At 41.0% G+C, this 14,595-nt stretch overlaps 1 protein-coding gene across 5 annotated transcripts in view; it reads right to left on the bottom strand.

The window, feature by feature from the left end:
• Positions 1-5,027: 5,027 nt before the first annotated feature.
• Positions 5,028-14,595, bottom strand: part of LOC140735330 (5'(3')-deoxyribonucleotidase, mitochondrial-like) — a 35,004-nt gene continuing 25,436 nt past the window's right edge. For all 5 annotated transcript variants that reach the window (XM_073060249.1, XM_073060250.1, XM_073060247.1 and 2 more), the window contains one exon: positions 5,028-8,212. In XM_073060249.1, the coding sequence (XP_072916350.1) occupies positions 8,073-8,212 (140 nt within the window). In that variant the 3' untranslated portion in view covers positions 5,028-8,072. The remainder of the gene's footprint in view (positions 8,213-14,595) is intronic.

The raw sequence follows: 14,595 nt of genomic DNA, 5'->3' as shown, positions 1-14,595 counted from the left end.
AGAGGGAGAGGGAAAAGCCTGCAGCTGTACCCGGAGAATGTTACCCAGTTTTTCTGTGGTTTGGATATGGACTTGGACTATAGATTTTTTTCCAGTCTTACAGGTTTTTTTTATATTCTGTGATCTTCCATGTTATTTTTGTGTGTGGAGGAGGGGGATTTGGGGGTTGATGTGCCTGTTCTGTTTGAGTTTGTTTTTTTGAGCAGGGAGGAGTGATTTGGGGGGGGGGGGGGATATTGATGATTGTGCTGCCGTTGCTTTCTTTCTTACTTTTGTAGCTATCTGGAGAAGAATAATTTCAGTTGTATACTTAGATAATAAATGAACCTTTTGAACCTTCTGTGAAATTGTTTCTCATCATACAGTCTTGCCATTTTTCTACTTTTCATGTATTTCTAGATTACAATGTTTGGGTGGGGTAAAAATCAAGTGTATTTTCTTTCCTCTACAGCCCTTTTAATACTTTTACCTTTGCAGTCACAAGACTCCTTGCTCCCTGATATAACAGTAATCTCTGGAAATGTACAGTAAGCATGGCAGCCTCTATGGGCAGTGAAACAGTTAGTTTCAGTTAATGACCTTGTACCACAATTGGAGAAATTTCAGGATAAGAATCAGAGATTGCTTTTTCTATTCTGTTATGCTATTGACTGGAGGCATTAACCCTGTTCTGCTTTCCATGCACATGGTATCTGACCCACTGTTTCAGCATTTTGTATACATTTCAGTTTTACAGTGGTAAAAAATTATTTTGCACAGCACATGGGCAGCACCTGAAATGCAGTTCCAAGAGCAGTCGTTAAAGTAGATTGAATTATAGTATACAAAGCAGAGTAAATAAGTATCTGAAAGGAAGGATTTGCAAGGTGAGGGCACAGAAAGTGAAATGGCTGTATTCACTTTATAAGGTCAAATAAGGTCAGGTATCTCCTGTACCTAATAAAGTGACCACTGAGTGTATGTTCGTGGTCTTCCGCTGCTGTGGAGCATCCACTTCAGAGTTTGACATCTTTTGGACACCACTGTTGTAACACTGAGTTACTGTTGCCTTCCTGTCAAGCTTGAACCAGTCTGACCACTCTCCTCTGACCTCTCTCATTAACGATGTGTTTTTATCCACAGAACTGCTGCTCACTTGGATATGTTTTTATTTGCACCATTCTCTGTAAACTCTAGAGACTGCTGTGATCTCAGATCAGCAGTTTCTGAGGTACTCAAACCACCCTATCTGGCACCAACAATCGTTCCACAGTCAAAATCACTTAGATCACATTTCTCCCCCATTCAGATGTTTGGTCTGAAAAATGACTGAACCTCTTGACCATATCTGCATGCTTTTACACATTGAGACGCTGCCACATGATTGGCTGATCAGATAGTTACATTAATGAACAGGTGTACCTAATAAAGTAGCCACTAAGTGTAGTGCTTTTATTAATCATGTGTGAAATGCTCCGCTTTTATGCCATAATCATTCTGTGATTTTACATGTAGCATTTTTCTTTTACCTTTCTTTTGATGTTTTTAAATGTAAAAGACGTTGGCACTAATTTAGAAAAGTTAGAAAAAAACAGTTGGTTAGGCAGGTGTTAATGAGTTCTGGTCTAATTACAATATGGAAACAAATACAGAGGTGAACAATACTGGATTAAATAGATGCACTAATGTGCTATTTATTAATAGTTCGCAGTGCTGAGAATGTATCTTACACATTTTATTTATGCACTTGAAAGAAGTCAAAGTGTACAACTGTTGCTTGTGAGACCTCAGCGGCTATATTCCATTAGGAGTTTGAAAAGAATTGGCATGTCACCATAGACACTTACAAATTTCTACAGATATACAATGGAGAACAGTCTAACTGGTTGCATCACTATCAGGTCCCTGCAGAGGATTGTAACTCGGCCAGCTCGCTCATGGGCACAAGCCTCCCCAGCATTGAGACCACCTTCAAAAGATGATGCCTCAAAAAGGCAACATCCATCATTAAGGACCCCCACCACCCAGGACATGCCCTTGTCTCTTTATTACCATCAGAAAGGAGGGTAGGAGACTGAAGACGAACACTCAACATTTTAGGAACAACTTCTTCCCCACCATCAGATTTTTGAACAATGAACCCATGAACATGACCTCACTATGTTAGCTCTTTGCACAACTTATTTTATATTTCTTTATCAATACAACTGTAACAACAAGCAACCCCCGATTTAACCCTAGCCTAATTACAAGTTAATTTACAATGACCAATTAACCTATCAACTGACACATCCTTGAACTGTGGGAGGAAGCCATAGCACCTGGAGAAAATATATGCATTCCTCAGGGTGGACATGCAGTCTCCTTGCAGATGATGTTGAACTCCGAGCTGTGCTCTGAGTTTGCGTATGGTTTGGAGAATGCCACACGTTTGAGGTAATAGTAGTCCACCAAGGTCTTCAAAATCAAATTCAATGGGTGCTTGAGGGTACAATAACAAGCAGGGCTATAAAGAGGCCACCAGCATCCCACCATGCAGACCATGCTCTCTTCCCGCTGGAGCGTTGGGTCTCATGCCACTAGGTTCAGAAACAGTTATTACCCTTCAACCATCAGAGCCCTGAACAAGCATGCATAATCACACTCACGTCAACACTGAACTGATCCCACAACCCATGGACTCACTTTCAAGGTTTCTACAACTTAGGTTCTCAGTTTTATTTTTGAGTTTGCACAGATTGTCTTCTTTTGCACATTGGTTGATGTCAATCCTTGTACGTAGTTCTTCATTAATTCTATTGTATTTTTTTGTTCTGTTGTGAATGCCTGCAAAAAGAAAATTCACAAGGTAGAAAATGGTATTGTATGCCAACATTGGTAATAAATTTACTTTGAACTTTCAAGAAGAATGGAGAATAAGTCTACAAATTTGATGAGCTACTGTCTTCTGTAATGTGATTACTCTTTGAGATGGCAAATCAACATAGAGTCATAGAAAATTACAGCACAGAAATTGTCTCTTTGGCCCATCTAAAACATGCCAAACCATTTAAACTACCTAATCCCATTGACCCACACCTAGACCACGGCCCTCCATACACCTGCCATCCACGTACCTATCCAAACTTCTCTTAAACATTGAAATTGAGCTCATATGTATCACTAGCCCTGGCAGCTCATTCCACACTATCACAGCCCTCTGAGTGAAGCAACTTCCCCTCGTGTTCCTCTTTCATGTTCACCTTTCATCCTTAACCAATGATCTCCAGTTGTAGTCCCACTTGACCTCAGTGGAAAAAGCCTGCTTGCATTTGCCTTATCTATACCCCTCCTAATTTTGTATACCTCTATCAAATCTTACCTCAATCTTCTATGTTCTAGGGAATAAAGTCCTAACCTATTCAATCTTTCCCATAACTCAGGACCTCCAGTCCCAACTATCATGTCTATTCTTGTGTAGATGCCAAAGATAATCATGACACAATTTCAACAAGGAACCAATGTTTCCTGACTAATATTTATTACTCTATTAAGTATACTAATACAGATTAATTGATTATTTACATATTGTAAGTAGGTAGTTTGTTAATTCTTGCTAAATTTACTGTTCCATATTATTCACTGCATCTTTCTCTACTTAATAAACTGTACGATACCTGGGGTGGAAGGAAAAGCTATTTGAAAGCATGTCTTTTATCTTGAGTAATGCAGAGACATACATGCCACATTGTGTGTTGCAACCTTAGTTTTGTTACAGGATGTGGCATACAAAGTGTGGCAGCTTTTTACCTTCAGGCTCTTTCCAAGAGGTGGGAAAACCAGATGGTAAATCAAGCTATCTTGTGTACTTCATCTGCCACCAATAAGCTATCAAATCCTTACGGGTGTTTGTTCAAAAAAAAACTGAATAAGGAAAGTGGGAAGGCAAGAGTACAATGATCTGGACTTTACAAATGTTATAATAATGATACTATAAATTTGTTCACAGAGAAACGCAGTGATTTTCATTGTGTAGTTTATCATGGAAATGAATTGCTATCTTGATGCTCCTGTACAGAGTACTCGAGTGTAATCAGTATAAAGCAATGAACTGAAGACTGATTATTTTCAAATTAGTTTTTAATAAACTACATAGAAAATATTATGTTTGCAGCATTTGATACAAATGTGTTCTTGGTGCAAGTAAGCCCTATTTACTCTTTGGCAAGTCCTGTCAAGCTAAAAATTAATCAATCAGGTTTACTATCGCTGTGTTATGGCATGAATTTTGTTGTTTTATGGCAGCAAACCAGTGCAGAGACATAAAAATTACTATAAACAACAAAATAAATAGTCCAGAAGGGAATAATGAAGTAAGGTTCATGGACTGTTTGGTAATCTGATGGCAGAGGGGAAGAAACTGTTTCTAAAATGCATCTCATTCTTCAGGCACCTGTTCCTAGTGGTAATGAGAAGAGGGCATGTCCTAGATGGTGAGGGTGTTAATGATGGATGCTGCCTTCCTGAGGCACCAACTCCTGAAGATATTCTTCATGGTAGGGAGGGTTGAGCCTATGATGGAGCTGGCTGACTTTCCAATCCTTTGCAGCCTCTTGCGAGCCCACGCATTGGAGCCTCTATACCATGCTGTGATGCAACCATATAGAATAATTTTACTTTACTTGCACTGTATGTGATTTGTAAAGCCAAATATTTTATATTTCCTTAAACATAGGAATGAATTTGGCACATTTTTTTGTTGGCTGACAGTGGAATCCTATTCCCCATCTAGTTTTCCTTTTTAATCTTCTCCTCCCACAACATTTATCTTTCCTACTTGGGTTAAAATGATGGGTTTTAAAATATATTTATTAAAAGTTAAGATTCAGGTTTCATCTTAATGAGTATCTTCTGACCTTTGTGTGTGGAACATTTTCTTGCTAGGTTGATGTCTATCACTTCTTAAATGTGATCTACTGCTCAAGTATTCATATTTTTAGTATGTCATAGATTCTCCCAGAACTGACAGCAGCTACTGCAGACAGAAAATTGAAAGTCAATACCATATATAAAGTTCAAAGTAAATTTATTACCGAAGTACATTTATGGTTTACTTTTGCTATTACAGACTGAGAGACAGAACAAGCAATGATGTTATGCTGACCCATTTACCCAGGGCTTCCCATCCTTTTTTTATGCCATAGACTAGTACCATTAAGCAAGGGGTGGTCTGTGGATCCCAGGTTGGGAACCCCTGCATAACCTATACCAAGATCAATCTAACCTTCCCCCTTAACATTGTTCTCCATATTTCTTTCAAGCATGTGTCCTTCAGAGTCGCCTAAATATTCCTAATGTATCTGCCTCCCACCCCTGGCCCTGCATTTCACACACTTGCCTCTCCCTGTGTAAAGAAAAAGTAGTATAACAGGAAAAAAAGTAATGAGGTTATGTTCATGGGTTTACTGTCTATTCGGAAATCAGATAGCAGAGGGGAAGAAGCTGTTCCTGAATCGCTGAGTGTGTGCCTTCAGGCTCATGTACCTCATCCCTGAAGGTAGCAATGGGAAGAGGGTATGCCATGAGTGATGGGGGTCCTTAATAATGGATGCCGCCTTTTTTTGAAGCATCACTTCTTGAAGATGTTCTGGATGCTGGGGAGGCTAGTGTCCATGATGGAGTTGACTGAGTTTACAACGTTGTGCAGCCTATTTCGATCCAGTGTCGCACCCCCTGCCCCCAGCAGACAGTGATAGAGCCAGTCAGAATGCTCTCCACGGTACATCTGTAGTAATTTGCAAGTGTCTTTGTTGACATGCCAAATCTCCTCAAACTCCTAATGAAATATAGGCTCTGTCGCGGCTTTTTCGTAACTGCATCAATATGTTAGGCTCAGGATAGATCTTTAGAGGTATTGACACCCAGGCCCTTTCCATTTCTGATCCCTCGACTTCTCCTTCCTGAAGTCCACAATTAATTCAGGCTAGTGGTTTAACTGGTCTGTGGCTCCCCTGTAGCATACCAGGCATATATGGGTTGCTATGGAAAGCTTAATAAGATTTGTCTTCATTCAAAAATGCTTGAGTGCAGTTTGTTCTGCAGTACTAATACAACCCTCTCATCCAACTTACAAAATTGGATATTATGAGCAACAGAACATTCCCTAAACCTCTAGTGGCAATTGTAGTTAAGAGATTTATAGTTATGTAAAACAGAAAATCAAAATCAATTTTATATGTAGTTATAAACACTTAGTATTTAATATAACAATTTGCATTGTTACTTTTGCAATCATCACTGTAAACCTAGTGACTTGTATATTTGATCTTTACTAACATTTTACCAATTATTAAGCCAGGAGTTTCACCATTTATGGCAAGATGAGGAAAGCACGGAATTTACTGCTGTGAGTACCGCTTACATTATCCTGAACACTAGCAGTATCATCATAAAAGAACATTGGAATAATTGCAATCTGCGTCTATGACAATGATGTGAGTTACAATGCCACCATTAAGAGAGCAATATAAAATAAAAATATTTAAAATACATAACATTTTAAACAACCTTCTTGTAGATTTAAATACACTTGCATGTTAGCTGCCATGTTAGCTAAATATTTCAGGCCTAAAGTGGTTTCTATTTTCTTTTCACATTAATTGCTAGTATCTGTTAAGCCCAAAGGAAATATGAGCTGACAAATCAAATGATGAATTCTATCAGGTTTAAAAGTAAACATTTATCCAATTTGTTCAGTTCTTTGGAATCTGCAAGAGCTCTGGGCACTTAAAACAGTCAGTTGCAGAATTGGTGAGAAGGACCACCTGTTCAGAGGTAATTCACTGAAGGAGTCTGTTAGAAGTTAATGCCACTTTATATCGAAAATTTAGGTTAACATCAGGCTAACCCTAAAACATGGTATAAAATCTTGTTCTGGATGCAAATATTGCCCTGGATCACTGAATCAGGAATTTTAGTTACCGCAGTCTCTACAGCAAAAGATTAAAATTTATCATGTGTAGCACCAGCATTGTCAAAGGTAAATGTAATCCGTGATAAACGAGCTCTTGTATTACCAGACACAGCAAATCTAGAAACAATGCTTCATGATTTCTACTTCTCTCCAATGATGTCAGTTTTCACTGTGAAACATTGCAGTGGACACCAGAAATATTTCTGTCCAACAGTGGACAGCAGCAGGCAGGTCAAACAAAATGAACACATCTGTGCATTGCCGATTCTGCATTATTCATTTTCTGTCAAACATTATTACTGGGACTTCAAAAATTACTCATCTGCAATTTGTCATGTATCACGGTGACTACCTTAGATTCCCTTTCCTGAAACAGCAAGAACAATAATGGAGTGCATATCATTAATACAAGATTCTGCAGATTAACACACACAAAATGCTGGAATAACTCAGCAGGTCAGGCAGCATCTACGGAAAGGAATAAACGGGCAATGTTTCAGGACGAGACTCTTCTCCAGTCTTGATGGAGGGTTTGGGCCTGAAATGTCGACTGTTTATTCCTCTCCACAGATGCTGCCTGACCTACTGAGTTCCTCTAGCATCTTGTGTGTTACGTTTCTCTTGGATTTCCACTATCTGCAGAATCTCTTGTGTTTAGATCCTGCAAATGGGGGAAATCCAGGGTAACACACACAAAATGCTGGAGGCTTAACCCATCACCTGCACTTTTCCCTCCTCCTTATTCTGGCTTCTTCCCCCTTCCATTCCAGTCCCAATGAAGGGTCTCAGCTGGAATGTCAACTGTTAACTCCTCTCTGTAGATGCTTCCTCACCTGCTGAGTTGCTCCAGCATTTGTGTGTGTTACAGAATGCAGAACTACCTAAGGATATAACGGAAGCAATTTCTAGTGTGTCACTGGGTCCCAATCCAATCCACATTATCGCCTGTTTAATGTTTCTTTCACAGAAAAGCACCCCCAAAAATATCTGAAAACTACAGGAGCTAGAACCTCATAACGTGTTTGCAGTCCAAGTTGATAACTGATCATCACATGCCATGTGCATGGTTTGAATTCTGCATTACACAGTCAAGTTTCATTGCTCCACAACAACTGAAACATCCAAGGCCACACGCAGGCCATCACTGCCGCTTGCTGTCCAGGAGTAGTTTCCAGTCATCGGCCCAAGACTGCAGCCGCCTTCCGGGTGCTCTCAGTTGTACATGCATATTGTGGCAGGCAGAGAAGAGTATATGCTCCCACTCAGGATGGGGTTCCACTCCTACAAAACACAAGGGGAAATATTATTAACGGACAGGACTTGGATGTCGCCGTGGAAACAGCACAAATAATATAAGGCCCATGTTCCAACAGGCTAACAATCTCAGAATCAGAATCATGGTTGTTATCGGGGGGCAGGGGCAGTAAGGGGACGAGACGATGGAGGTGGGGGGACTGACGGGGGGGCAAGAGAGGATTGGAGAGGAGTCCATTGCCATCCACAGATGCTGCCTGATCCACTGAGTTCCTCCAGCTGTTTGCTCTTTGCTGCAGATTCCAACATCAGTAGTCTCTCAGGTCTCCATTCCTCTGTGTAAACTGGCAGCTCCATGTCCTGCAACTCTGTTCATGTAGACCTGAAGACTTAATTTCACAGTAGGAACATCCCTGACCTCAAGTACCAGGAATATTCATCAACAATATAAGACCATAAGATAGAGGAGAAGTAGGCCATTTGGCCCATTGAGTCTTCTCCGCCATTCAATCATGGACTGATCCAATTCTTCCAGTCATCCCCACTCCCCTGCCTTCTCCCCATACCCTCTGATGCCCTGGCTAATCAAGAACCCATCTATCTCTGCCTTAAATACACCCAATGACTTGGCCTCCATAGCTGCCATGGCAACATATTCCACAGATTTGCCACCCTCTGACTAAAGTAATTTCTCCGCATCTCAGTTCTAAAAGGACATCCTTCAATCCTGAAGTCGTGCCCTCTTGTCCTAGAATCCCCTACCATAGTTAATAACTTTGCCAGATCTAATCTGTTTAGGCCTTTCAACATTTGGAATATTTCTGAGATTCCCCCCCCCCCCCCCCCCCCATTCTCCTGAACTCCAGGGAATACAGCCCAAGAGCTACCAGACATTCCTCATACAGTAACCCTTTCATTCCTGGAATTATTCTTGTGAATCTTCTCTGAACCCTCTCCAATGTCAGTACAGTATATCCTTTCTAAAACAAGGAGCCCAAAACTGCACACAATACTCTGTATGGTCTCACAAGTGTCTTATAGAGCCTCAACGTCACATCCCTGCTCTTATATTCTATACCTCTAGAAATGAATGCCAACATTGCATTTGCTTTCTTCACAACTGACTCAACCTGGAGGTTAACCTTTAGGGTATCTTGGACAAGAATTCCCAAGACCCTTTGCACCTCTGCATTTTGAAGTCTCTCCCCATCTGAATAATAGTCTGCTCGTTTATTTCTTCCACCAAAGTGCATGACCATACACTTTCCCACTTTGTATTTCCTTTGCCGCTTCTTTGCCCATTCCCCTAAACTATCTAAGTCTCTCTGCAGGCTCTCTGTTTCCTCAACACTACCCGCTCCTCCACCTACCTTTGTATCATTGGCAAATTTAGCCACGAATCCATTAATCCCATAGTCCAAATCACTGACATACATCGTTAAAAAGCAGCAGTCCCAACACCAACCCCTGTGGAACTCCACTGGTAACCAGCAGCCAGCCAGAATAGGATCCCTTTATTTCCACACTCTGCTTTCTGCTGACCAGCCAATGCTCCACTCATGTTAGTAACTTCCCTGTAATTCCATGGGCTCTTATCTTACTAAACAGCCTCATGTGCAGCACCTTGTCAAAGGCCTTCTGAAAATCCAAGTGCACCACGTCTGCTGCATCTCCTTTGTCTACCCTGCTTGTAATTTCCTCAAAGAATTGCAGTAGGTTTGTCAGGCAGAGTTTTCTTTTCAGGAAACCATGCTGGCTTTGGCCTATCTTGTCATGTGCCTCCAGGTACACTGTTATCTCATCCCTAACAATAAATTCCAACAACTTCCCAACCACTGATGTCAGGCTAACAGATCTACAGTTTCCTTTCTGCTGCCTCCCACCATTCTTATAAATATAAAAGAAATCTTGTGAGCAGTGCTAATAATGTCCATAGTATGCTCGGGCAAATGTCCTGCCGTCCTGCCGTTCTTCAGAACCAGACTATCACTTTCACTTAGTGTTTTAGTCCACGTGTTTGTTGAGTAATTAATTCTGTTTGAACTATAAACAAGCCAGGCCCCAATGTTCTCACCGAAATGACAGTGAATGTCAGCACAATCAACTACTTATTTATGAGACACCTTGTGTACAAAGTTAATTCAATCCCATTTAACTGATCATCTCTTTTTAGCTGTTTACCGTACTGTTTACATGCATTTTGAATGATATTTTATTCACTTGTTTAGAGTATAATATTTTGGTTTATGTTCTATGTGTGATATATGTTGTATGGATTAATGGTCTGGAGGAACATTGTTTCATTTGGTTGTAAAGGATATAAAGAGTCAGATGACAATAAACTTAACTTTTTGAATTACAATAATTTTTTTAAACACAGAAACTGGCCATCTGTCCCAAGCCAATCATAAACAGAAGGGGTTCTGCAGATGCAGGAAACTCAGTAACAATGTTACTGACAGGTTTATGGATCTTGGGTAGGAAGTAGAGACCAGTAGTGCAGGGTACGGGAACCATGATGTTGCTGGCAGCGAATGGGAGATCTCCAGAATCAATAAAGTTGGTGACAGAGTGGGAAACAACTGCCTGATGTTCTTGAGTAGGGAGGGTCCTTTTCAAGGAGTAAGCAAGAGGAGGTGTCTGAGAATTGCTGCCTGACCATAAGACATAGGAGCAGAATTAGGCCATTCAGTCTATCAAGTCTGTTCTGCCATTTCATCATGGCTGATCCTGGATCCCATTCAACCCCACATACCTGCCCTCTCACCATATCCCTTGATGGCCTGACAAATCAGGAATCTATCAACTTCTGCTTTAAATATACTCACAGACTTGACTTCCACTGCAGTCTATGGCAGAACATTCCACAAATTCTCTACTCTATGGCTAAAAAAATTCCTCCTTACTTCTGTTCTAAAAGGTTGCCCTTCAGTTTTGAGGCTGTGCCCTCTAGGTCTGGATACCCCTTCGCCCCACAGGAAACATCCTCTCCACATCCACCTTATCTGGTCCTTTCAACATTCGATAGGTTTCAGTGAGATCCCCAGGCATTCATCTAAATTCCAGTGAGTACAGGCCCAAAGCTGCCAAAGTAGCAGTCTCCAATACTGAGGAACACCCCTAGTCACTGGCAGCCAACCAGAAAAGGTCCCTTCTGAAAATCTAGGAAATGACATCCACTGCCTCTACTTTGTCCACCCATGCCAATGTCATAGTGTCATGACACCAGCCTTTCCCTCAATGTCAACAAAACAGCCGGTCATTGACTTCAGAAAGTGAAGGTATTGACCATGCTCCTCTACAACAATGGTTTTGAGGTTGAGAGAGGTCAGAGCTTCATGCTTGAAGGTGTGAACATCCCAATTACCTGTTCTGGTCAAACCATGACGATGTTCACATCCATGGAAACTCACCAGTGCCTTTGCTTCCTCAGGAGGTTAACTAAATTTGGCCTCATGATCTCAGAATTACTTCTCATTTTTATAATTTTAGAATTATTTGTTTTTCTTTATTATTATTATTATTGTTTTCACTATTTCTCCTTTTTCACACACTGGATGTGAGTCAGTCTTTGTTATGTGTGTGGTTTTTCATGGCTGCTATTGTTTTTCTTTGTTTTCCTGTGGGTGCCTGCAAAAAAAAATCTCAGGGTTGGACATACTTTGATCATAAATTTACTTTGACATCTGCAGTCTCTTGTAAATCAGGACCTGAAGTTGCTGAATAAAAATGATCGTTCCCTGCACATGGACAACTTGATAATTAGACACCTACAAAACATCAGTTTATTGAGAAGGGTTACTGACTCGCTCCAAGCAACAATATTTCCATTCCAGAGCTCCCTGGGATGTCCAAATCACAACAGAAGATATTTTAATTGGTGCTTCCGTGAAAGCAACAGACTGTGTAAAGTATTGTTAATCCATTATTTTTCTTTTCTGACAAGAGATATTTCAAACATTGGTGTTATTGATCAAGTTCTCAAGTCCTCAGAACTGGAACAATAAACTGAGCCTCCTGCAATGAATTTTCTTTGTCCTTCAACAGACTTTACCTCAGGGAATTAAACCCCTGCTCCAGAACAAAGAAAGCATTGAAATACCATCCATCAAACCAAAGACCAATCAGAAAAAACCTTGTGTTTGAAACAATAGCAATGAAATACTTGTGGTCTGCACAAATTGAACGTTCCCTCTTCACGACAGCTCACAGCTTGCCTCTGTTCACTTGTTGAGATGTGTGTGAACAGGGCTGGTATAGCCAAGTACAATAGTTGGGCTGGATATGATTAACTGAGGCTACGTCCACACTAGACCGGATAATTTTGAAAACGCTGGTTTCGCATAAAAACGATAGGCCTCCACTCCAAGCATTTTTGAAATTACCTCTGTCCACATTAAAACGGGTATTTGGGGGAAATCTCCTCCTACTGGGCATGCGCAGGACACATCTACAGAAAACAAGCGACATGTTTGGTGTCGAACCTCGCTGTGAAAGTCCATGTTTGTGCAGTTACAAACTAGAAAAACTTAAAAGGAAATTGCCAAATGACAGACAGCAGTTGGCTCTCATGCAGGAGGACTTAATACTGGAGCGTATGGAGGCAACCGACAGGGAGTTCATGGACAGTATGACCCGGCTGACAACGAACATTGAAAAACTGACCAACTCTGTTGCATTAATAAAGCACCTTGTTAAATGTATAAAACATGTCTGCATCAGTGTTATCTTGTATTTCCATACAATGTTACATTAGGCTGTTACACATCTATTGTCAGAGAAGTACTTGCATAAATAGGTAAACCACCTTCATACAAGCAAGGACAGAAAACAGGGCAAAGTGAGTATACTTATTTATTCAGTAAGTTATGGGTCAAAGTATTTGCTGAGTACATTTCTAACTCTTCTGGCTTCAGTCTCGTTGCCGTCTGTTCTGAAATTGTTAGGTTGTTCCAGCAAGACATGACAGTGTTTCTAGAAATCTCTAGTTACCCCGCCCACACTGCTCTGTCTAAGCGGTGTTTTCAAATTTACACACTCTGGAAGGCGTTTTAGAAAAGCTCCGTTTTCAGGGGAGGAGAATGCCGCTTCAGTGTAGACGGAGGGTCAAAACGAAGAGAAAAAGCTTCGGTTACGGATTTATCCGGTCTAGTGTGGACGCAGCCTGCGAGGCCTCTTAGCTTACATAGCTCCGGGCATTGTTGGCAAGGTGAGAGTTTATTGCCCAGCCCTAAATGCACACAAGGAGCTGTCCATGAACATAGAACAGTAAGAGGCCCTTCAGCCCACACTGTCTGTGTTGGCCAAATAAAACTAATCCCACATCCTGCATGTAATCCGTATCCCTCCATTTCCTTCATAGGCTGCCCAACAGTGTAGTGGTTAGCAGAACATTATTACAGCTTGGGGCATTGGAGTTCGGAGGTTATTTCCGGCATCCTCTGTAAAGAAAGTTTGTATGTTCTTCCCATGTGCATGTGGGTTTCCTCTGGGTGCTCTGGTTTTCTCCCATAGTCTAAAGACGTACTAATTAGTAGGTTAATTGGTCATTCTAAATTGTCCTCCCACAGTCTAAGGCTATGTCCACACTACACTGGATAAATCCATAACCGAAGCTTTTTCTCTTCCTTTTTACCCTCCATCCACACTAAAATGTGGAGGGTAAAACAACCGAAGCTTTTTCTCTTCGTTTTTACCCTCCATCCACACTAAAATCCCCCGAAAACGGAGATTTTCAGAAATGCTCTCCAGAGTGTGTAATTTTGAAAATGCCGCTTCGGCAGAGCAGTGTGGATGGGGTAACCGGAGAAATCTAAAAACGCTGTCAAGACGTGCCAGAACAGTTGGTGGCAGCAGCGCGGAATTTCACTGTTTTCTTGAACGCAATAGAACAACGACACTGCGGAAATGGAAATAGTAAATCGCTTCCTCTTTGGCTGTTTTCTGTAGATGTGTCCTGCGCATACTCAGGAGGAGGAGATTCGCCTAAATATCCATTTTAATGTGGACAGAGATATTTTTAAAAACGCCTAGTGCGGATGCCTATCGTTTTACGCGAAACCGGCATTTTCAAAATTATCCGGTCTAGTGTGTACATAGCCTAAGGACCTACTGATGAGTAGAATTGGTCATTCTAGATTGTCCTGTAATTATGTTATGATTAAATAGGTAGGTTGCTAGGCAACTTGTTGGGCTGGAAGGGCCTGTTCCATGCTGTATCTCTAACTTAAAAAAAGGTTTGTGACTCTCTCAAGGCCTTTTAAACATCACTACAATGGCTGCTTCCACCATCAGCCCTGACAGTGAGTTCCAGGCAACTATCATGGGCATAAAAGTTTCTACAGATACTGGAATATTGGTCTAGCCACCTATCACTCTCTATGTATAAAACTTGCTCCATACCGCTCCCT

The sequence above is a fragment of the Hemitrygon akajei genome, chromosome 11 (genome assembly GCF_048418815.1).
Source record: "Hemitrygon akajei chromosome 11, sHemAka1.3, whole genome shotgun sequence".
Classification (NCBI taxonomy): Eukaryota; Metazoa; Chordata; class Chondrichthyes; order Myliobatiformes; family Dasyatidae; genus Hemitrygon; species Hemitrygon akajei.
Note: the sequence above shows the minus strand (reverse complement) of the source record. Positions and strands in the feature narration are given on the sequence as shown.